The sequence below is a fragment of the Emydura macquarii genome, unplaced genomic scaffold (assembly GCF_026122565.2).
Source record: "Emydura macquarii macquarii isolate MOO-44397 ecotype Brisbane River unplaced genomic scaffold, CSIRO-AGI_Emac_v2 contig_3305, whole genome shotgun sequence".
NCBI lineage: Eukaryota > Metazoa > Chordata > Testudines > Chelidae > Emydura > Emydura macquarii.
The window spans coordinates 6,939,187-6,964,520 of NW_027133442.1; the positions used below are offsets into that span (position 1 = coordinate 6,939,187).

The 25,334-nt window shown below is 44.3% G+C and overlaps 1 protein-coding gene across 5 annotated transcripts in view; it reads left to right on the forward strand.

The window, feature by feature from the left end:
- The window catches only part of SLC8A1 (solute carrier family 8 member A1), a 329,809-nt gene that overhangs the window by 249,829 nt on the left and 54,646 nt on the right, over window positions 1–25,334 (forward strand). For 2 of the 5 annotated variants that reach the window (XM_067532902.1, XM_067532903.1), the window contains exons 3-6: window positions 15,201–15,307; window positions 20,989–21,009; window positions 23,653–23,670; window positions 23,785–23,799. In XM_067532902.1, coding sequence (XP_067389003.1) covers window positions 15,201–15,307; window positions 20,989–21,009; window positions 23,653–23,670; window positions 23,785–23,799 — 161 coding nt within the window. Of the gene's footprint in view, window positions 1–15,200; window positions 15,308–16,039; window positions 16,144–20,988; window positions 21,010–23,652; window positions 23,671–23,784; window positions 23,800–25,334 lie in introns of all 5 variants that reach the window. The other 3 variants (XM_067532906.1, XM_067532905.1, XM_067532907.1) reach the window with 3 other exon arrangements.

Below are 25,334 nucleotides of genomic sequence, written 5' to 3' on the forward strand. Positions count from 1 at the left end.
AAAATACGCCCTTCCCCTCTGGCCCCTGTGCACCCAGAATGTATGTCATGGTGTGTATGAAAGTATAGGCCATGGGTGTGGGCAGGCATGGTTGTCTTCGCCACCAAGACTGTGGTGTGCAACAGACATTGTCTGACAGTAAGTACTTATGAGCAGAGTTACCGGTAGGTGTTCTGCATCAACGGCAGCTGGGAGTTAGTGAACAGTCCAGGGGTGGGGCAAGATGTCAGTGTCTGTCCTATGCTCGTGGTTGCAGCTCCCCCAAGTTCTATGAGTGGCCTTTTGTGATGATCTTTGAAGGGGAGTGAAAACAGCCTGGTGATGTGCCAGAGGGTTGGAGTAAAGGAAGCTCAGGAGATGGACGTAAGCGTGTCTCTGAAATCCAACAATACTTTAACCCCGACGCCTCCCTGACAGAAGCCAGCCTACTGGGCAGGGGGGCAAAGGGAACACACAATCAAGAAGGGAAATTAGGGCAAAAAGGGACTCTTCAGACCATAACTAGGGTTCCAGGATCCACAGGTTTGGCTGCACTGAGCACGTTCGCCCTGGCGTAACTGTGCAGTTGCACCACTGCATGTTCTCCCAGTGCAGGCAAACCCTGCTGGGCGCTTAAAGGGACAAATCACGGAATGGGACTGACAGGCCCTGGTATTAAAACCTTCTTGAGAAGGAGTTCACGTATCTCCTGCTGCAGCTAACAGTTCCCTTGCTGCTGCATTATCAACCCTCTCCAGCCAAACTATGGCAGCTATTGTTCTGTTCAGGCCTTTATTTCACCCACAGCGTTCAGCTATGAAGGTGTGAATCTCTCCACCCCACCTTGTTACCTCCGAGTTGTTGATCCCACTGCTTAGATCAGCCTTAGATTAGTATGTGTGTCTAACACAGTACTCAAGAACACAGGCCAGATCTTGTAGTGTGTGTGTGTGCGTGCGTGCATGCAAAGGGGATTTACTACTCTCCTTTGCGCTCCTCTGGTCCTGCTGCTTCCTTGTGCAGAGCCAATTCCCCTGCCACAAGGGCCGAAAACAGTTCATCTTTGGTGTGACAGAGGGGCACCTTAGGCCATCCTCCAACATGTCAGCAGCAGTGGGAGTGAGTGTCATGAGACCCCCTGCATCAGCTCTGCACCACAAAGGGGCTGGCTCTTCTGGCTTGGGCCTGTTTCCTCTCCTCTGGCTCTCTTTCCCAGGTTAAACTTTTTGCCTAGGTGTTCTCTGAATAGGGCTCCCCAGTGGTGCAGCTGGGCTACTCACTTTCCCTTTCATCTCTGCATTGCTCCTTTCCGCCTGATGCAGTGGCAGAACGCAAAGCAGTTGGAGTGAAGGCTGGGCACATGGCTTGAAGGTGCAGCTCCGTTTTAGCTACCGTGGAAAGCTGCTGTGTGCATTTCCTGGCAAGGGGGGCATATGGTGGAGCTGTTAGGAAGCCATGTGGAGAATTAGATGATGAATGACACAGTCATCTCAGTTGGGAAATGCCTGTGTGTTCTGGCCCACATCTGTACATTCCAGCAGCTCCAGCAGCTCCTGTGCTTGGATGCCATTGGAATCCCCCAGCAGCTCAGCAGATACTTGAAGGCTGGCTCTGCATTGCCAGCATAAGAGGCAAACCAAAGATTATGTTGACTCATGTCCAGCTTCTTGTCCACTGTAATCTCCTGGTCCTTTTCTGCAGAACTGCTGCCTAGCCAGTTGGTCCCCACTCTGTAGCTTTGCATGGGATTCTTCCGTCCTAAGTGCAGGACTCTGCACTTGTCTTTGTGGAACCTCATCAGATTTCTTTTGGCTCAATTCTTCAATTTGTGTAGGTCATTTATATTCTATCCCTACTCTCCATTTGTCCAACCCATAGTTCTTTAATTTGCTGGCAAGAATACTGTGCGAGACTGTATCAAAAGCTTTGCTAAAGTCAAAATATATCACTTCCACCGCTTTCCCCACATCCACAGAACCAGTCATCTCATCATAGTAGGGAATCAGGTTGGTTAGACATGACTTGCCCTTGGTGAATCCATGCTGACTGTTCCTGATCACCTTCTTCTCTTCCAAGTGCCTCAAAATTCCTTGAGGACCTGCTCCATGATTTTTCCCCCAGCGGGGACTGAATTGAGGCTGACTCATCTGTAGTTCAAATGGTGCCATCTTAGAATGCTTATTCTCGAACATTACGTATTATTTCACGTTCCATGTTTGATTGTGCACCATCCCATTTGTACTGTATGGGGGAGACTGTCAGAGGCACTAGCGGGGAGTTCGGCACCCAAATCTCACTGAAAGTCAATGTGAATTAGGCAAGTGACTCCCCTTTGTGCCTTTGAAAATCCCTCTGTGTGATTCAGTTGTTCACAAGTCTAGTGCTTAATGACAGACATGTTGAATAATATTACGACATAACCTAGAGGCCAGTGCAGAAGGTGCAAATGCCATTTCTGGCCAGCTCCAAATATCTATGGCTATTTGAAGATTTCCTCTGATATTGAGGGGTTCCCAGCTATGTGAATGGAAGTTCAGTTCCACCTTATTAGCAAATTTGTATTCTGAAACTTATTGACACCCTCAGAGAGAAGAGTTGTAATGGTCATTGGGCTAACTGTGCCTCTGAGCGCTGCCTGGCTTTTTTGAGCACCCCACTTTCCAGTCTCAGGTCTTGGGCCATCTACTCTCAGGGTGGAATCATGCAATTTTCCCACTCCCAGACTGGGCCTGGGGCTACAGGGCTCACTATGAGTGTGACAGCAGGCTGACTCAGTTCAGCATTGTAGTGGTACCCAATCATCAAAGGACCTTCTACAGCAGAGTATTACTGATAAAGAACAAAAGCATTGACAGCTTGCCAGGTGTCAATCCACCTGCCATATAGGGATCCAGGTACATTTGCATTTCCTACAGACCACACAAGACCTCTTTGGTCTGGGTGGCATAATCTCTTCCCTTAGCTCACAAACCGTTTCTCTCCCACTCTGTTTTGGGGAGAAATTCTTTACACTCTGCTCAGTCTTTTGATCACTTCCATTCTCACAGAATAAGTCACTTTTAACTGTTTGTGGCTTTTTGATCTGGTAACTCCCAGCACTGGCAAACAAGGACTGCAACATCATTGGAGACAGACTACAGGACCCTGGAAGATAATAGCTTTCCCCATTGTCTTTCAAGTGAGTGTCAGCATGTTCTTATTGTGAAGCCATTGTGTTGTCTTTCTGCTTGATTTTCCAATAGTCCTGTTTAAGCTAAATCGATACATGCATATAGGAAAGTCTAATGAACCCATATGGTTGTATGTTAACTGTACTTCTGTGACCAGGTCATATACAGTATTCATAAAATTATTACATACCAGCATTCTTAGATCACTACATAGCAATTCCTCCAGAGTAAAACCTTTATAAATACGAAAAAGAATTGGCACATATTAATGAGGTACACAGAGAATTTAAAGTACAATTGAGAGTGCCCATAGCAAATATGCATTTCCTGGCCAGTCAGAAAGAAAGGGTCAGTGATGCCATTATTTGGATATTTTGTATGAGAAGTGACCTATTCCCCATGGGTCTGTGCATAAACAATACACCACTGCTCTTTTTTATTTGTCATTTTAAAACTCAGAAAAGTGCTGCTCTTGACATTTGGTGGGGTGATAAAAAAGTCACTTGTGGTGGAGAGGTGCAAACTTTATTGAGCATTGCTTTTAAGTGCTGTAGCACAAGGACAGCAGATGGGATGGTAACACTGACACTTATGGGAGTGAAACAAGGGCTTGTAAAACTGCATTGAGAGATAAGTAGAGCAGATGACCATTGGGATTGCATTTAATATCTATGGTGAGTTTTGTAAAACATCCTGGCTTGGCTTACAGAGTGCTTCATTCCTGTACATTCGAATCAGGGTTCTGAACATGCTCATCTGCTCCATGTTTTTAAACATCCAGTGTGAAAGGTAGACTAGAAGATCCTTGGGAGACATCCATTTCATACCACAAAGCTAGTTAATAGAAATCCTCCTCTGTCTGCATCTTAGATCTGAGCTTTGCAGGTCTGCAGTCCTCCTGCATAGGATCAGTATTCTGTCAGCAGCTATCCCAATGTCTGGAATACCATACAGCTGTGCCTTGGTTCAAAATCCACTGCTCTATCTGAGCATCACTGACTGCAAGTCTTAATTTTCCTCTTTCAAAGCAAATAATATCATAACAAGCCATGCTTGCTAGACAGACTGCTGGGGAAATATCCCTCTGCTTGCTGTGTCCATCTAGGCTGGCTGTGGACATGCTGATTTAATTGTGGAAGGGGGATTAGATGAGTAGTCTGTTTCAGACTTGTGACTATATCAGGATGGTTAAGGAGCACTGACAACCAGGGAGAGGTGCGCCTTCTTAATGGATGTGTGTATGACATACACACATGGCAATGTCCTACAATGTCTTTGGCAGATGTTACTGTATTAGGTTTATGTACCATGGTGGGCCAAGGATTGTATGTAATTGTGTGGGGGAGGGACACCATCTCCTCCAGGAACTAAGAACCGTGAGAGGTGATTGGGCTAATTCACTCAGGTGGTAACACCTCCCGAGATGTACCACCACCTGGTTAGGGTGCTATACTTGTTCAATCTGGATTCTTCATCGACCAACAGACAAAGAAAGGACTTTTGGATAAATCGCCTGAGTTTAGATTGACTCTGCCTGCTTTCTGATCCAGCAAATAGACAGGACCTTCTGTCCAAGGGGGAGGCCCCATCCTTCCTGAGAAGGGTTGGAAGGACTTTTGCCTGTGGCGGCCCCCTAAGACTGATGGGTGACATCTGGTGAGCTTTTAGCCTGCATATAGAAACTTCTATTGTTTTTAATATGTTTTTCTCTGTAATGTTTTTATCTTAAGAATACATATGGTTGCTTAGAGAGGGCTGCATAGTGATTTATAACTGCTGACAATTACATTGTTCATAGCCTTCAGAGAGAAAGCAAAGCAGAGACGCTTGCCTGTTTAGGCAGTCTGGCTTGTTGGGGAACTCTCAGTGTATGTAGGGAACAGTGGAGCCTGGAAAAATCCTGGTCTGGAGGTAGAGAAGCAGATCTCTGCCCAAGTGAGGTGATGTTTGAGGAGCCAAACGCAAGGGACGGTGCCCTCAAGAGACCCCGGAAGGGAATGCAGGTGCAGATGCCCTGAACTGTGACAGTGTATACAAATATAAATCAATGCATCTCAGACAGAAATGCCAGCAGCGTGCACTATGGGCCCCCTCTCTCTCAACCCCAAACTCAGAGTATATTTCTCTGGCTCCTCACATTGCCTCAAAACTCTCTCTGAGCCATATCCTCTAATGGAATCAGATAACAGAGAGGGAATTCATGCTGACAAGCACCAAAAGGACCAGCAGTGTATTAAAGGGAGGCAGGTAGCAAAGTTCATTTCCTCCAAGCCAATGGTTCATCAGGCTGATGCAGCTTAGGCACCTCAGTTTCATAGCTAGCAGTACACAAGGGAGTGAGGTGGCCAGCATCATCACATCCAACCGCCGTTTACTGCCCCAACCAGATGGATCAGATACCATACCTGTTTTGCAGCTGGGTGAACTGGAGGTGGCCTTTCAGTGTGAGATCAAGTTATATGCAAACCCACACCATTCAGGGTTATAGTTGAGGCCTGTAAGCACTCAGCCATTGCACCTCAGATGGTATGGGGGTGCCAAACCCAAACTGATCCCACGTACAAGACTGCAATGAACTGTAACAGATCAAGCTTTAAAGGTGATCTGAACACAGATCAGTGTTGGAGTCATTTAGACCCACATACAATATGGTCTCTGTGGCAGGCACAGATGTGCAGTGCAGTCATATACACCAGAATCTATAGGAAAAATCCAATGTTTGGGACAAAGAAGAGTAGGGATCTGATGTTTGACCATGGTTAACAAACCCCTCTCACTATTTAGCCAGTAAGCAAGGAGTGCATTCCCAAGGAATGAGAAAAAAAATTCAAAGTTTGGGAGTGTCTGCACTGACAAATCTCATGAAATGTGATGTCTTTCTTAAAGCCCTAGCTCCTGGGGGCGGGTGATGGGAGAAGAACTTCAGCCTACTTTAAAAAAAAAAAAGCAAGTTTCATGCTTATGGAGGAAAGCTGGAAAACATGACCAGAGTGCACCCCAAAGCTCAGAAACCAGAAAGCAAATAAAAAAGCACAATGTATTATTATGATTTTTAAATCACATGATTTTTAATTACTCATGATTTTGATAGCCAGACTCACGATTTTTGAAGGTTTGAGTTGGCAGTATAACTTTGTGTAAACATTTTGTTTAGCTGATCTTGGGAAAACCTGGAATCCTTCAGGTTTGGAAAGTCTTTGGATCTTTTCACATTGATGGGAGGAGACATGGGTATGTTTTCTCAGGGTTCTATAGGGCATTAGAGGTGCCAGATCATACCTGTCCCATGTTGTGAACTTGACTTAAAGAGGGAGATATCAGGAGTGGAAGAGATGTCTTGTAGAAAAAGCTTTCTTGGTGTGCTAAATCAGCAATATTTGCTTTGTGCCCTTTTCGTTAGCAGTTCTGTCCATTATTCCATCCATCCATCCCCCTAGCTGCTTTGCCTCTGTTAGCTGTTGCACGTCAACTGTTTTTATATCCAAGATTGAACTAACTGATACAACTGTAATCTCAGCCAGTGGAGGAATGGCAGGAGTCAAAAGTGCCCACTTTGGAGTAGACCCTATCTTCTTCATGGATCCTGTGGCACTGTAACACGCAGCTAGTGCAAATCTCTATTATAGAATCATAGAATCATAGAGTTGGAAGGGACCTCAGGAGGTCATCTAGTCCAACCCCCTGCTCAAAGCAGGACTAACCTCAGCTAAATAATCTCAGCGAGGGTTTTGTCAAGCCGCAGCTTCAAAACCTCTAAAGATGGAGATTCCACCACCTCCCTAGGTAACCCATTCCAGTGCTTCACCACCCTCCTAGTGAAAAACTTTTTCCTAATGTCCAACCTAGACCTCCCCCCCTGCAACTTGAGACCGTTGTTCCTAGTTCTGTCATCTGCCACCACTGAGAACAGCCTAGCTCCATCCTCCCTGGAACCCCCTTTCAGGTAGTTAAAGGCTGCTATCAAATCCCACCTCATTCTTCTCTTCTGTAGACTAAAGAAGCCTAGTTCCCTCAGCCTCTCCTCATAAGTCTTGTGCTCCAGCCCCCTAATTATTTTTGTTGCCCTCCGCTGGACTCTCTCCAACTTCTCCACATCCTTTTTGTAGTGGGGGCCCAAAACTGGACACAATACTCCAAATGCGGCCTCACCAATGCTGAATAGAGGGGAATGATCACTTCCTGCGATCTGCTGGCAATGCTTCTACTAATGCAGCCCAATATGCTATTAGCCTTCTTGGCAACCAGGGCACAGATTGCATGAAGCATGAAGACTTCTGGCAATCACTGGTTCTGCCATAAAGCTACTGTGGCTCTCAGCTCCCTCACCTTGCTTTAATAAAATAATTTTCCCCTACGTGATTCCTGCCATACTTTGTACAGCAATGTTGTTAAAGCTATTGTGAGTTGGTCACGGCCATTTCCATCCCATTGCCAACAGGCTGGAGCAATAACTCTTAGCTAGAGCTATTCTAGATGCAACAACTGGCTGTGTTAAACAGCTAGCACACATTTACTTTACTTAAGAGTACAAATCACTACATATGGAGTGGAATAACGAGTCAGTGTAACCCTGCTCCTTTACTTGTGCTCAGTCGATTGCTTTTGCTCGCATGTGCTTTTGTGATTTACCACACTTCTGTATTTAAGTGAGAGTATCTCCATCCATTCTGCAGCATGGAGCATGGCCTGCAGAGGAAAGAGGCAAATTGTTTTTAATGCTTTGAACTTAAAGTACTAGTGGAATAAGGTGCATTGCTTTGGACTGCTTTCTCTCTATAATTTAAGCATTACTCAATAATGTGCGGTCTAAAAAGGTGTGTGAATTTTTGCAGTATCTAACTTACTGCCAAATCATTAATAAGTTGTTTAATTTGCTAGCAGAAACCATGGCCATTTACGGGACCATAGTATGTTCCGTGCACTGCTTACGTGTTGTTCTGCATATCAAGGAATTATTCATAAGCATCCTCTTTATGCTCCATATTGTCTTGTATTACTAATCACTGCAGCATCATGGCACTGGTGCCCCATGTGATGTCATTTCCAGAAGCACATCGGGCACAGTGTAACCATTTTCTCATACTATTTTACCACTGGGGACATATTGTCAGTCTGAACCATTGTACTCTGTACTTAGCATTGGGGAATATGCTAAAAGGGGAATATCTGACCTACTGGCAGAGGGTCAAGTCCTCAGCCAGTGTAAATCAACATAGTTCCATTGATTTCATCTGTGACTAGCTGTTTGTTTATACCCAATAGACTGCTTTTTAGAGGAGGTATTTTCAGGGCTGACACAGCATTCCCCAAGTACTGAGTTAAAGAGGAGTTGGGCATGGGCTGTTGACTAATTCTGGGCAGCTGGGCATGCTGGGCCTTTTCTTCTACCTAGTGTTAACTTTTCTTCTATGTCTTTTTTGGAAGCACATTTTTAAAGCTTAGGAAAGATTTTTTTCCCATCAATAAATGTTTGCAAAACAATTGCACTGATCTGTAGAAATATTACCCTTAACTTCCTCATTCTGATTCTAATTAAATGTCCTCCGTTGCCTGGAGACATACTTCCAACCTATGCCTTTGTTGGTAGCTCTGTTGGTAAGAAAATGTTCTGCACTGAATACTTTTTCTATCATGACTACATTTTACTTGAATGATGCACAGTGTCAATTTCACTTTCAGTTTAAATAACTGATATTGTACAATACCTTGAAGAGGTCTCTGAGCCGCTAGTAATAGAGAGTCTTATTTAAAATTGATGAATGAACTTGTGGAATTAACTGCTATGCAAACCTCACTGCATGGTTGTGATATTAGTACTTTTCACTGAACATCTAGGAGAGAAAGATACAACATGAGCCAATGGCTGGAAGTTGAAGCTAGACAAATTCAGATTGGAAATAAGGCATATGTTTTTAATGGTCAGAGTCTTAACCATTGGAATAATATACCAAAGATTGTGATGCATTCTCCCTCACTGACAATTTTAAATCAAGATCAGATGTTGCTCTAGGAATTATTTTGGGATGTTCTCCAGCCTGTGTTATACAGAAGGTCAGACATGGAAGAGAGGAAGGTCATCAGGAACAGTCAACATGGATTCACCAAGGGCAAGTCATTCCTGACCAAACTGATTGCCTTCTATGAAGAGGTGACTGGTTCTGTGGATGTGGAGAAACGATGGACATGATATACCTTGACTTTAGCAAAGCTTTTGATACGGTCTCTCACAGTATTCTTATCAGCAAGTTAAAGAAGTATAGGTTGGATGAATGAACTATAAAATGGATAGAGACCTGGCTAGATCATCGGGCTCAACGGGTAGTGATCAATGGCTCAATGTCTAGCTGGTAGCCGGTAACAAGTGGAGTGCCCCAGGGGTCGGTCCTCGGGCTGGTTTTGTTCAGCATCTTCATTAATGATCTGGAGGATGGGGTAGATTGCACCCTCAGCAAGTTTGCAGATGACACTAAGCTGGAGGGAGTGGTAGATAGCCTGGAAGGTAGGGATAGGATACAGAGGGACCTAGACAAATTGGAGGATTGGGCCAAAAGAAATCTGATGAGTTTCAACAAGGACAAGTGCAGAGTCCTGCACTTAGAATGGAAGAATTCCATGCACAGCTACAGACTGGGGACCGACGGGCTAGGCAGCAGTTCTGCAGAAAAGGACCTGGGGGTAACAGTGGATAAGACACTGGATATGAGTCAGCAGTGTGCCCTGGTTGCCAAGAAGGCTAATAGCATATTGGGCTGCATTAGTAGGAGCATTGCCAGCAGATCAAGGGAAGTGATTATTCCCCTCTATTCAGCATTGGTGAGGCCGCATTTGGAGTATTGTGTCCGGTTTTGGGTCCCCCACTACAAAAAGGATGTGGACATCTTGGAGAGAGTCCAGCAGAGGGCAACAAAAATGATTGGGGGGCTGGAGCACAAGACTTATGAGGAGAGGCTGCGGGAACTAGGCTTGTTTTGTCTGCAAAAGAGAAGAATGAGGTGGGATTTGATAGCAGCATTTAACTATCTGAAAGGGTGTTCCAGGGAGGATGGAGCTAGGCTGTTCTCCATGGTAGTAGATGACAGAACAAGGAGCAATGGTCTCAAGTTGCAGGGGGGGAGGTCTAGGTTGGACATTAGGAAAAAGTTTTTCACTAGGAGGTTGGTGAAGCACTGGAATGGGTTACCTAGGGAGGTGGTGGAATCTCCATCTTTAGAGGTTTTGAAGCTGCGGCTTGACAAAGCCCTGGCTGGGTTGATTTAGCTGAGGTTAATCCTGCTTTGAGCAGGGGGTTGGACTAGATGACCTCTTGAGATCCCTTCCAACTGTAATCTTCTATGATTCTATGACTATGACTAGATCATCACAATGGTCCCTTCTGGCCTGAGAACCTATTCTAAGGGTCCATTTATATGTATAGGGAAGCCAAGGCACAGAAAGATTAAATGATTTTTCCAGCGTCACAAATAGACCTGGGTGAATAATGGATTTTTCACTGGCAATTTTGAAAAATAAGGGGGTTTGTTTTTGGTGTGGGGGACTAACTGAAAACTAAATTTTTTTGAAATTTTTCAGTGAATCAAATTTTTCAGGCATTTTGACCAATGCAGAAGAGGGCTAGACTATAGAGTCAGTCTCATTCTCTTTCTTTGGCTCAGTAACTATCCATTGTCATGTATGATGATAATTCATAGTCATGCATGACAGTGGTTAGTCAGGGAGCAGAGCTTGTGGGAGAAAGTGACTCTTTGGCCTGGTGGTTAGGATATTTATCTCACGTGTAGAAGACCCAAGTTCAAGTCCTTTTTCTAATTAATAGCTTATACAAAGTAGGACAGCTTTAATAGGAGGAATTGAGAAAGCCTAGCCAGCCCTAGAATAAAAAATACAGCTCTTTTCACAAACCAAGTCACTCAGAGCCTGGTCTAGGTGTCCTTACCCCCAACATCTGTCTCTAATCACTATACCAAGCCACCTCCTTATGTAGTTTATAGTATATATTTTGAGCTAAGAAAATAAGTAAAACAGCAATACATGCCTTTAAAAAAAAAAAGATAACAGACCAAAGAGCTTGCTTAACCTGGAGAAATCTGCGCCAGTGTATATATCTTGAGGCAGGAAACCCTTATTGTGGACTCACTGCAAAGCAGTGCCACTAACCATGGCTGCACTGGCCTGCATGCAACACCTGACATTGATGAAGTTGGCTTTTTTAATTAAGTTTCTTAAAAACAGCCATTTTATGCAGACACGGAGGAATAAATATGCATTTTAATGGGTGATGTCAGGAAAATTATTGATTACTTTACTAATGATTTTGTAATTGTATCTTTATATTAAATCCATCAGGGTTTTTTGTATGACTTTTGCAAAAACTCTTTCATATCCTCCATTCCTTTTCTTTTTTTAATCTAAAACAATTTCCCCTACCCCATCAATGCAAAGCAAGATTGCTATGTGTTTGATAACTATTTTGTCTGTGCATAAAAACTATAGCAGAAATAATTATACATAGAACACATTATTACAGATATTCATGATAAAATACATTTAGGCTGAGCCATGCTGCATTGTTTTGTTTTGTTTTTTTCAGCCATCACTTGCTCAGAGTAATTGATGTCATTATAAGCATGAAGGACAAACTTAATAGACTTCTGATTTATATCAAATAGTGCAAGAAATCATATCTGTTGTTCCGCTTAATGCTTTGTGGCGTTTGTACTAAATTATAAAAAGCAAGTCGATCAGCTTAACATAGCTTAGATAGCAATACAGAGCACTGAAATCTAAAACAAGGGGAGAAAACCAGAATACATAACTGATCTCTGATATGGCCACAATTCCCAGGACCAGCCAAGCTCCACTGGACCTGAGAGGTGGTTTTATGCTTCCTTTGAATGCCTCACTCCTGAAACCAGCTGGTGGGGAGGGGACCAACTGAGTCCTGGGCATACATTAGAGCAGCCTCAGGGTTGCTCTAACCTGCACCTGGCTGCCTATGGAAAATACATAAGAGATGAAGAATGAAAAAAGAGATTTCTTTCAAAGGAAAGAAAAGACACACCTAGGGAGAGGGAAAACAAGAAGAGCAGCTGGGAAGTTGGTTTAGCCAACAAAGTTGAAAAGAAGCTTGTCCGCTAGTGGCAGTTGCAGCTGGAGAGGACTAGGGATGGACTAAGGGGGCTGGATGTAGGCAATAAACAAGGAATCTCTGACTGCAATGACACAATTCTTTTCTTACTTTATTTGCGTATTTTGTTCTGATTCAGGTAAAGTCATTGCATAAGTACATTAGAAAACAAAACTCTGAAAAGTGGCCAAGGCCTCAGGTAAGATGGTGCTAGGTTTTGGTGTTAGTTTATTGGTTCTCTAGCTGCGCTCTGTGCATGTTCTAAGCCTTCAGACTCATATTATTGCTAGGACAGTAAATTCAGTAGTAACAGACAAATAGTCTTAGGTGGCTAATCTGGATAAGAATGTGGAAATATAGGTTAAATTTCCAAATTAAGGCCCATGACAAAAATATAATCACTATCTTTTTGGTTTGAAAAACAAATGTATTGCTTTAAAAAAAAAAAAGTAGCCCACGGACATTGATGCTTTCTCCACTTCTTCCTGCCTTAGCCTTCAGAAAGAATCTGTCTCCTCTGAATTTCCAGAGTGTAAAAGGTCATATGTAGCATCATATGGAAACTTATAAACCACGAGCTTCAAGAGAGACTCTTTAAAATCAAACTTGAATGGTTCACTATTATCTTATGCATGGGTGTATTGGGCCTGTCAGAAGCTGCCTTTTTTGTTTGTATGGATGGTTAGCTTCAACATTCTCTGCTAGCTTCAAGGCGGTGAGTTATTTGTTTATTTGTTTGTTTGAAGTTTCAAATATCAGCCGGAGCCTGTGGCTTTTGTGTGGTGAGGTCACAGAGTCCCATCGTTACTAAGATACCTCAGCTGCCCCAAGCTCTCTGAGCATTACATGTCAACCTAATATGGAAACCACAGCAAAATACACCACTTAAAAATAATGGGTGAGCAGTGGCAGAACTGTTAGCCGAAGCTGTAATAGCCCCAACTGTTCCATGCACGCCTGAGTTGTCACAAAGCATTAAATACATAAAGGCCAAAGCAAAGGATGGAAGTTGGTTAAGTGATTGTTCTACACATGAACGTCCCACGTTTCCATCTTGCTTGCTGACAATGGTTTCAGCCCTTTATAAAGGTTAATTCACCAGCTCCTCACTCCTGGGAAGAGTGATTTGGCTTCACTTGTGTCTCTCAGTAATGGCTTTTCACTGTGAGAGTCAGGGTAGCAAGCCTTTCCCAGCGTTGGATTTGAGGGGAGGGGATGGGGTCAGACGATTCAAGGCTCACATTTCAAATGGGAGCAGAGACTGTGTCTCCCTTGCAATTCTGAGTTTCAATGGCCATCATGGCCATGCACATTGGGCCAAATCCCAAAGTCCTTGTTCAGGGCCCTATAGTCCCCTCTACTTAGGAGAGATAATTTTGCAAGCCTCAGCTGGTGGGAACCTTGTGTCCAAGCTTGTCTGTCAGGGGGCCTAGTTAGTACCCTGAGGACAAACCTGAATATTTCACCTCCCTAGTCTACAAGTCCCCTAAGACCTGCTTGGTCTGTGGGGATCTGCAGTTGATGAGAGGTTGTTCTTCCCTAGAAGAATGGGGATCTCCCACACAAAAAGGGGGGTATAAAGAGCAAGATAATGCAGCTGCATGTGTTTCCCACAGCTTGGTGCCCAAACAGCTTCCCAGTCCTCAGCCATCTCTCCCAGTTCTGGAGAGCGAGAACTCCATGGAGCCTGCAGATTTGAGGGAGGTGAGGAGCAGAGCGCAGAGATGGAATACCTTTCCTTCTGTAGGGCCTCGAGTGGGGAGAATGGGGCCCTATGGGGAGCAACATGGGGCCCTCAGTTCTTACTCGAGGTATATTTAATCAAAAGCTCCCATTGTCTTTGGCGGCCATTTCTAATGAGTGAAGACTTCAGCACTCAACCCAGGCTTGAGCACAGCGATGATCACAGTGATCCAGCAAGAGTCAGAGACCAAAGTGCCCACCAGATGTCCTGGTGACACTGGGCAGCCCACAGCAGGGAGGGCAGGCCCATTGGGCAGGCTCCCATGAGAATGTGAGACTGAGATCTGTGCTGGTTGTTGAAGGACCACACACTCTCTTTGAAAATACCCCTGTCGTGTATGAATTCCAAATGTGAGAGAGCACATCAGAGCTAGGCCGTCAGAGTGAAGAGCAAACAGCACCGATCAGCTCTCACCATTGGATTTAGGGCCCATGGATAGAGGAAAGGACAGGACCTCCAGGCTACTGTCCTACCAGGCGTGTGTTTCAGTTCCATGTCAATGTAGGCAAACCTTGAGGTGGCTGAGACATTAGGGGTGTGTGTGTGTTTACGTGCACACACACACATTCTATATAGAACCCAGAGCAGGGCTTTCAGATGAAAGTTCCTTTCCATTTTCTCAGGGCTTCTGCTTTTCTCTCTCCCTCTGATGAGCCTGTTGCTCGTTTTCCACTTTCCTCGGTTTTGATGGGGCAGATTAACTTGAGAGCCTTTTAATCCGTGAGAGTGGGACAGGGGCATCCTTCTGCAGGGTTCCATGGGCTTCACCGCTCCTCCTCCTTGGGAACTTGGCTTAGCGGCAATCTTCCCCTTTCTCCAGGGAGGGTGGTTGTGGGAATGATCACATATATTTTATATAACATGAAGAAGATCCAGAGGTGTGGTGTGTGAAGAACACAGGCTGAATGCAGCCATCGGGCCATTGGGGCTAATTCCAGACCAGTCCATGGAGTTGCCTCTGCTGACCCAGATGTGCCGTCAGCCCCGTAGTTCCCAGTGTGCATTTCAGTATTATACCTGAGCCTTATTGTAGATGCTCTCTGGCTGCCTCCAAGATAATTACTTGATGAGTTTTTGTCTAAACTAAACTCCTTTTGACGTTTCTGTTCTCCTTTCTGTTTCTCCTTTTCTTTACTCTCCCTTTCTCCCCTTACTCTTGAATCTCTATTCTTCTCTGTTTCAGCAAAACGATATCAGTCAAAATAATTGATGATGAGGAGTATGAGAAAAACAAGACCTTCTACCTTGAGATTGGGGAGCCCCGTCTGGTGGAGATGAGTGAGAAGAAAGGTGGGGGATCTGCTCTGAGACTGAGCTCAGCCTGTGTGCACCTGTCCTCATCATTCACGGATGCCTGGCACTTTCCCATATATGCAGTCTAGAACATGCATTCCTCTAGCTATGTCAAAGAGCAGCAGTCAAGTCACTGGGGCCTTGATCTGGAAACTTTTACCATTACACTTTAGGATCTGATTTCAGTTTCTCATACTTTAATTCAGACATTATGGCCCTGATCATCAACTGGCATAGATCAGCATAGCTCCACTGACTTCAATGGAGCTATGACGGTTTACACCAGTCAAGGATCTGACCCATCATATGTTGCTTCATATGGTGCTATTACTTAAAACCAAAACCAAAACCAATCCACCTCTTTTTACAGCTCAGATACTTGGCACAGAGCTACGAATAGAATCCAGATACAAATTGGCTGCAAGCAAACCAACCAAACCCTCTGGTGTTCGGATTTCCTTTTCAATGTAACACTTATGTGGTACATTAACAATAATTCATGACAATGTAAACCTATCTACTTCATTTCAGAGTTAAATTTGTGGAGTGGCTCCTTTTCAGAATGAAACAGCCTAGGTACAGCGATGGACTTCCTGCTCTTTTACATAAATAACTTAGGCAAGTGCTTCTCCCTTCGGATCATCTCAGTGACCATCTCGCCTGGTTGAACTTAAAGCATGAGTGTGTGACGCCAACCATTTGTTTTGCCTTTGTCTTGTGTTCCCACAGGAAATTCATTACCCTTAAAATACTTGACCGTGAGGAATATGAGAAAGAGTGCAGTTTCTACCTTGTGCTTGAGGAACCAATATGGCTACGAAGAGGAATGAAAGGTGTGAGAGTAAACCCAGACACTCTCCAGAAATTGTCGTCTGCTCTCTCTGTCTCCCTACTCTCACACTTGCTCTCTCCTCGCATTTGGCTTCCAAATATTTTGCCATATCTCCTCTCAAGCTTAGCAACTTTACCTTTTTTACTGTTTCGGGGCAATTTTTGTAACTGTATTCCCACTGGCTGGCTCCTACTGAAGCAGGGTTGGCATTAAATACAAACTGACTTTGTTGTCAAGTCAGTTCATCTGTGAACTGCTCCCACTTGGGAGGCAATAAATGAAAACAACCCTGAGAACAAATCATGAGGGGTTCATATCCTCTCTACACTGGCTAGAGAGGGACAAGGTCACACACGTTGCAGAGGTGTTGTCAACCAGGATTTTATTCTAGCCACCAGAAAGTGATCACAAACACTAGAGTGGGTCTGAGATTCCAGCACATGCAATGTGGGAGGACAGAGAACAAATCCTAACCTTAATTACTATTGCAGTAGTATCACAAACAAAAGACATTTCAATTGCATTTTCAAAATATACAGGACTGAAACTGCATATATAAATATGATTTTAATCTAGGCAAAAATAGTCTTTTTATTAAAAAATGGATACTGCATCATTTTTAGCAGAAGATAAAATAATCCCTCTGTTTAAATAACAATCACTCTCTTAACACAATATTAGTTTTTTTGCACTGATAATCAGAATACAATGAGATCTGAAAGTAGTTCAAAATCAGGTAATTCCAGTAAGACTTCTGTAGTCAGGATTTCACTCTGTGACTCTGGAAGTAAATAGGTAAAATACACTAAAACTAAAGTGACATGGATTTCCCTCTGAATGCTCAAAAGGGTAACGAAATCATTTTCCATTTGTATCACACAAAATAAAAACATGTCTCTAAAGTAACTGCAAACATATTCATAAAAAGAAAAGGGCGCTAATTTTTCTCAACGGTTTATTTTCCTAAAAAGATAACTTAAAATGAATGGAAGTAACTCATTTCACAAACTATTGATGGCTAATTAGGACATTACCGCAATAACATATGTAGCCTGAATAATTAGTTGCAACATAACAGACATTTTTTTTAAAAAACTTCCCAAACATTGTTAGCAACATTTTTTCTGTTTTTGACTTCCTATTTAATTTCTAGGTGATATCTGCTCCCTTAAAAATCATCAGATTGTTTATTTATTTATTTATTTATTTCATCATCATCATCATCATACATGTAGGCCCTGAATCACCAAAGCACTTAAGCATGTGTTTAACTTTTAAGTCCCAGGATTAATTTATCCAAGAGTGGGTCAGAGACGACTTGATCATGGTCTGCAGGTACCTAGAGGGAGTAGAGATTTCTCATAATAGATGACTCTTTAATCTAGCAGAAAAAGGGACAGTGAAACCCATGGCTGGAAACTAAAGCTAGACAAAATCAGACTAGAAATTAGATGCAAATGTTTAATAGTCAGGGTACCTAATTTTGGGAACAACGTACCTAGGGATGTGATGGATGGAAACATCACATGGAGTCTTTAAATCAAAACTGGATTTCCAGAAGAGATACTATTGCTTAAACAGAAGTTAGGGGCTTGATGCAGAAATCATTGGGTTAGGTTCTCTGGCCCATGCTGTACAGCAGGTCAGACTCGATGATCATAATGGTCCCTTCTGACCTTCAAATCTCTGAATCTAAGACTTAAGTACATTGTTACATGTTTTGCTGAATGGGGGCCTTATGAAGCTGGTGTTTGTGTGATGCTCCATAGGAATTTACAGGGGGCAGCGGGAATAGTAGCGTTGTCTCCCCATGCCTTCTATGTGGAGGGTTGGAGTCTGTGGATGACACAAATGTAAATCTCATGGCCCCCACCCAGCCATGGCACACTGTTAATGACCCCTTCCATGCTAGCCTGTTAGGTCCCACCATGGAGCCCGCCTCCACATCACACAGGGCATGCATAGGTCCTTACATCCAACACATACACTCTGTGCCCCTTTCCCAAACACAGTGCAAGACAGCTGTGGTGCAGAGGGTGTTGTTTGGGCTCCCCACACCTTGTGGCATTTCACCCCAAAGAAATTAATAAGCTTCCCTTTCTATAGAGAAAATCCACTAATTTGCTGGCTCAGGCCCTGATCCAGCAAAGCACATAAACATGGCCCTGATTCAGGAAAACATCCCTATTCAAGACAATACTTAAAGTTAAGGGTGTACATAAGTGCTGTTCAGAACAGGGATGGGCTTCAGCATATGCGTGGATCAGGGCCCATGTGTGTCACATGTGAGTCATCCCAGTTAATTCAATGGGGCTACTCACATGCTTAGTTTCACACATGCTTAAGTGCTTCCTGTATATCAAATGTTGGTGCATTTAGGCTGGAACACAATATTATATATTTTAGTTCCTTTTCCCCCAGTAGGCAAAAAGAATTCCACTTACTATAGAAAAAAAAATGAATAGGGAATGTGTATTCACTGGTAGCTGTCTGATTTAAAAAAAAAAAATTAAACCCTAGTTGATATAAAAAGAAAGAGGAGAATAATCTGGATTAGTCTAATAAATGATACTGACAAGAAATTCAGTTCAGTCTGATTCATCTTTACTCAGGTAAAATGCATGATTTTATCTGGCTACAAACAATTCTGCTTTTGGAAAAACTAACTTTTGTTCACATAGGGAGTTGTTCAGTGGCTCTAGATCCAGGCCTTTTTAACAGCTGGATGCATTTCTAATCTGACCAAAGGCACATCTTCCTCAGAGTACATTCATAGGAGAATGAGAGGGAAAGGGACAGATGCAATTTTGTGCTCAGTGAGTGTATTCATCAGGCAGCCTGAAAGCAGACAAGCCAGACGCTGAGGAGCCACTGACACCTCTGCCCCATACTAAGTTGATACCATCTGAAAATGTTTCCAAGCTAGTTAGTTGCACTTGCCCTGTCACGCATAAGAAGGCATCCAGAGCCAGCGTGCTGTCTAGAGGAGGAGTTTATCTCTGCACTGGGCTGAATCCACCACATCCTAGCCAGAGCTCAGGAGTGATTCAGCCATGCCTCTAGTGCTATGGGCACACCTAAGAGGAGGGAGTCTGCCAGCTCGGCATCTGCCAAGGAGGCTCCTGACATCAGCAGTATTCCCCAGCCAGTGTGTGCCAGCTGCACATAGAGGGACCAGTGAATTGCTCTATGGTGCTCGTGGGGTGCTGGAGAGAGCGCAGCCTTTAGACAAGGTGCACCTTAGTATTCTCCCAACTCCACCCAAAAACAAGGCCCTGTAGCATTCAGTGCTACTGGGCAGGAGAGCAAGCTCCTTCCCTTACACACACCCCTTCCAAGGAACTGGGGGAGCAATGGATGCATCCTGCATGGGAGCTCTGGGACAAAACTGGGCTCCTTGCTCCCTCTCTGGCTTAGCACGCTGACAGGAAAGAAGCTACCATCACTTAACACTAGATGGATTCCTCAGAGGGGCTGTCTTATCCCAAGAGAGAACATTGCACATGGATCTTTTTCACTCTCACCTGCATTACATTTACAGATGGATGTCCTATCTGATTATCCAGTTTTAGCTAACTGAAAATTCTGACCCACTAGCACGATGCAATAGAATCCCAGTGAATGTGATTTGTGTCATTAACCAGTGCTAGGGACATCTACTATTGGACTAATTTTGTGTTGCCAAAATAAAATGAACCATTGACACTAAAAGCTATCCATTATCTTCATTCAGCATTGCATGGGCTGAGTGTTGTCCAATCTCATGGTTTTGCCATGAGTCTCGGATTATTTGGAGGGTTTTTAAAGCTCCTGCTGCTGGAGTCATGTGATGATATGAGACTCTCAGCTTTCATTTTATAAAAAGAAAGTTTTCTGCTCTTATGGTTACAGAGGAAAGCTTGAAAATGTGAAGCCAGGGTTTCTTAAAGGCTCATTAGCCAGAAAGCAAATTAAAAAAAGCAAAAATGTAGTATTCTTTTAAAAATCTCATTATTTTTAAACCAGTTTTTGAGGACACTGACTCACGATTTTTGAACTGTTGGTAGTGGCAATACTGTGAGCTCAGATTCTGAAATCAGTTCTAGGTGTGCCAAAAATTAAGGTATCTAAAATCAGCAGCTGCTTTTGAAAAGATCAGCCTGATCCTCTCCGCTTCAGTTTCCCTCTCTTTGAATAGTGTTAATACTTCCTAATCTTACTACCTCACAGGGGTATTGCTAGAAGTAATTAGTTAAAGAGTCTTCAGTTCTTCAAAGATTCAAAGAGCTGCCTGAGTGCTAAATGAAAGTTATTTTTTTATCAGGGCTTAAACTGTCATTTTGTTGAATGGCAGGATAAATACTGTATTATATTTGGTGAGTCAAGCCCTAGCACAAACTGTACTTCTTTCATTCTACGTTCCCGGTAGAAATCAGGCCACCATGCAATTCCTATTTTCCATTTAGACTATTGAAGGAAGCAAAAGAATCCAGCAAACAGCCCTTACATGCATATTTTGGGACACATTCTTTACTCAATCTGTGGCAGTACTGCCATTAACGTCGATGGATGCTCCAGGAATGCATAGCCCAAAGAGGAAAAATGAATTTTTTTAAAGTTTGTCTTTTATACCATATTACTTTATTTGACATGCTTTTTTTCTTTTAATTCACAGCCCACACTCATGAAATGTTTCTGTTCCATTATTTTCAGTGCTCTTTTCTGGGTACTAATTGGTATCCTGAAATTTTACAGATTTGCATTGTCTGGGCCTGGGATCTGGAGTCTTTCTGTGGATGTTCCTTTTAATTTCATTATTCATTTACTTTTCTTCTTCTGTGTTTGTCTCTGTTTGTCTCCTTCACAGCCCTGTTGTTGAATGAGCTTGGTAAGCGCTGCATTTCTTGTACTTTTTTTTCCATTTCCCCAGTTTCTCTGTGCATTAGTAAAAGGTGATGATTTTGTTTGACTTTTTGTTTTGCTCACGAGAATCTCTTTTAAGGTTGTTAATACCATTTTACTAAGCCCAGGTAACTGATGTTCTTATTTGAGTATTTGATTAAAAAATTGTTAGATGAGACATGAACACTTGTGTTAAAGGAGGGACAGTGGTTAAAAACATAATTCAGAGTGGCATGAATTACAATGATAAGGGAACTTAAGGGGGTTAGGAATAGCATTTCACTGGGATTTGGACAGCTAACGCCTTTGGAAATCCCAGCCAATAAGCATATTTAGGGTCTGCGTCTGTCACCTTTACTTGCAGTGAGTAGCTCCACAAGTAATCCCAGTGAGGCTACTAGGGAGTTAGACACTACTAAATGTGAGCAAGGGTATCTGGCCATTAGTGACTATATTCAGTACAACTGACTCCTGGGGTTTGCTACTATAATTCCAGTTGATTTAATTGGGCACTATGCTCTCATTTGTGGTAAAAAGATGTGGAAAGTGTAAGAGAGTCAAAAAAGTACAAAAAAAAAAACCTGAGCTGTGCAAATTAATCCATATCCCATTACGTAGGCCTCAGAAACAAAATGTTTGTAGTAATTGGCAGTACTATGGCTAGAATACTTAGGGCTTATTGTGGGGAAATTGATGCAAAGCTATTTCGCAATAGCTCCCCCTGTGCATATTCTTATTCAGGTATCAGTGTGTCCACACAGGGAGCTCTTCTAGAATAGCTATAGCATTTTAAACTCCCTTCTTTCCTTATAACTTCCCAGTTAAGACATACCTTTACTAAATACACTGAGAAAATGCTTCATGCTGTTTAGGAGGAGGTATGGCATACTTCCCTCTTATAGCACACTGCAAAACCAGTCTCCAAATTCAGCATTCAGCCTTTCCCAAGCAGGAGACCCACAAATACACAAGATGGGGATGTGGGGGGAGTCAAAGCAAGCTAAAGCACTCTGCATGCTACCTTGGAAAATCAAAGCCAGGGACTTATCTAAAGCTCACTGGAATCAGTGGATTGACTTCTGTGGGCATTGGACCACTGTAGAAAACACTGCTCTGGGCAGTAGTAACTCGATATGAACAAAACTCTGCCCCTGTCTGTGGGTAAATGAGGCATGTTTCTATGGATGTCTGAGCACTCAAGGGCTTTGTGGAAATGGTGGTGGAAGGGGCCTTCCTCTTCCCCAGCATTGTATCCATCCCTCTGGATATCCCGTCAATTAGACCTAAAGTTTCCTAGCTTCAGCACAGCTTTGGTGTGTCATGCCCCCCCACAGTGCTGCTTTTACTGCCGAAAATTTCTCACATCAGAAATAAAGACTCATGGGAGTGGGGCTCTAGGAAGAGTAACTTGTTCTAAATGAAAGGATCCTGCATCATTTTGAGTTCTGTGCATTCTCCCTCTGGTCTGTCTCCCACGCTGAGCCCTATGCTTGGGCCGGGCTGGGTTGGAGGCATGACAGTAGCAGTAGGGTTTTTAATCTTTTCCACTGTGTGATTCTAGCCACTGCCACCACATGGAAACACCCTCTCTCTCATGCCTGGTCGGTAGGGTAGGAAGAGATTTGCACAGCTTAGTTTTGTTGTGAATCTTTAAAGTTCTTTTCATTTCCCACACTGGCCACTGCTATGGTAGAACTTGCCAGAGCGGACCTCTCAGGAGTGTCCCTTCCTAACTCCGATCCACACCCCAAGGGGGTCCTCCAGTGTAGAAGGGAGGGCTAGCCATCTCCACAGCACCAACCCTGCTTCAAGTCTGCACCCCACTGAAGGCTCTCTGCTAGTCCAGGCTCTGTGCTGCACATGGGGGGAGCCTGGGTAATAGAAGGGAGGGGCCAGAGAAAACCACACCTCCACCCACCCCCAGCTGGAGTTGTGCTCGCTCTTCCATGGAGCCCCACATCCCGAGGTCATGAGGCATCCATGGCCGTGGCCCCCTAGCAATTTGGCTGCTATGGACAGTGGGCATTTCCAGGGGACTGAACAGCTGCAGAGGAGGCAAAGGGCCTCTGTGTGGTTTGGCACTGGCCTCCTTCAGATTCCATGGGATCCACAGGGCTGGGTGGCTTACTGAGCTGGGGGCAATCCCCCTCCCCATAAGTGTGGGCAGGGGGCGCACCTGGCTGCAGCTATCCCCACAATTCTGGGGCGGCTCCTGTAGAAAAGAGATTGTTCTAAGAGGTGCTGTCTTCAGCAATGTGGGGTGGGAGGGAGGCTGGCATGCATCCACCCCATAGGCATGCTGACTCCTGACCCCCTGCAGCCCAGTCTACTCCACCTGCCCATTCAGAGGCCCACAGCTATGGAACACACTATACCAGGCCCGGCAGGATGGGTGTGACAGACAGTGGCAATCCATGCAGACCCGAGCCAGGGGACGATCTCTGCAACAATGGGAGACAGGTACTGTAGAGAGCCATTCCTCTTCAGATGACACCATCACAGGAGCGTGTGGGCCAGTGCTAGGGAGGGTGGCTGCTACGATACGAATGTCACTGTGATAATGCAGAAATAGATGCTAATCTGCTTTCTCTCTCTCTCTCTCTCTCTTTTTGTTTTGTGGTTCGTTTAGGTGGCTTCACAATAACAGGTATGGATTTCTAATTCCCTCCTTGCCCCCAGACACTATTCCTCTCAGCATTGTTAACAGTCATGTGCTCATTCTGCTTTTTCTCTTTATTTCCTGTTTGTTTTTTTAATGGAGGGAAACTTTTGAATGGTAAGAAAGTGCTGTTCAATTTCCTTGCCACGTACTCAGCTTAATGCCAGAGTCACAGACTGAGCCACTAGTGTTAGCATGGCATCATCTAACAGAGCGTGATGTGTCCTTGTCACCACTTAACCTCATGCATGATGGGTGTTTCACAGTAATCCCAGTCCTGTAGCTGCAGTGATTACAGCACTTACCCAGGAGACTCTGTCTCTCATAAAGGAGCAGCACAGAACTCACAGAATTTCCCAGGGGAGGGAAGGCAAAGGTGGCTGAAATGGGACCCAGGCTGGGCAGCCTGAGAAGTTGCACTGAATTAGGCCAACCTGTCCGTGGGCTGCTTCTCAACATAGCTACCGGGCCATGTGCAGGGCAGCCTCTGGGTGTTGTACGCAATGCCTGCCGCAGCGGGATTCTCTCCCAGAGCATGTCTGCTCTGGAGCTGGAAGGGGTGATTTCCAGCTCAGGGGGATGTACAATGATTAGCCTAGCTGCCCAAATATGTACCTAGGTTTCAGGTGGGCTTGTACTTGGGCGACTATACCACTTGCACTTCCATGGCTGCGTGTCTATTTTTAGCTCACTAGGTGGATGAGAGCAAGCCCATATATATACCCACTCTGGAAGTTATTCTTTCCAGCTCCAGGGCAGACAACCCCTCAGTCTGCAGAAAGGCTTTCCTAGCCCCCTGTCCTCCATCAGCGTGCAGTCACCCACACTCTTCACAAAGATAAATGATAGTGGTTAAGGCACTGACCAAACATGGGGCTTGCTTGTATCTTCTCTACACACCAACCTCACCCTCCCATGTGAAGGGGAATGTCGGTCACTTCTACGGCAGGATTATCCCCCTTGCCCCAGGACCCATGCTGTGTTATGTATCCACAGCCCTGCCTCACAGTGGGGATCCTTCCTGAAGGAAACCTCCTGAGACGCTATGCTGCCAGGGAAGAGGGGAACACAGAGGCAGTACAGAGGCATAGGTCTGCCACTCAGGTCTCCTGGCCTCTCGCTAATCCGTAGAGTCCATGTGAATCCTGGAGGATCCCACATTGTTTGGGAATCAGCCCTGCAAATTCCATCTGTCCCTGAGAGACCAGAGAGGAGCTAGGCCCTTGGAGAGTTCCTCTGCATCCCATGGGTTTTCCCTATAGGAGAGGGCAGCTGGACCCAGCATTGTTATTCCTCAGTGCAGGCAGTGAGCATGGCACTGCAGGAAACACTAGTAAACCCACTGCCCACCCTGCAAGATGTATCCAAACTCTACAGAAGGATGGCAATTTGATCCCTGTCCCCAGGTACTGAGTGGCATGTAACTGCATTTCTCTGTCAGAGAACAGGGGGCAGGGTTTGCTTCCCTATTATCAGATGGAAATTAGTGAGAAACTGAGAATCAATCATCTTCTGTAATTCCTGATGTCAGTCAATCAGCAGTCAGCACTACAGAAACAGCTGATTGTGAAATAAAGCAACTTGGCTGCATGCTGCTAAGAAATACATGCCAGGGTAGCAGAGCATCGCTGTTCAAAATCCCAGAATGCTGC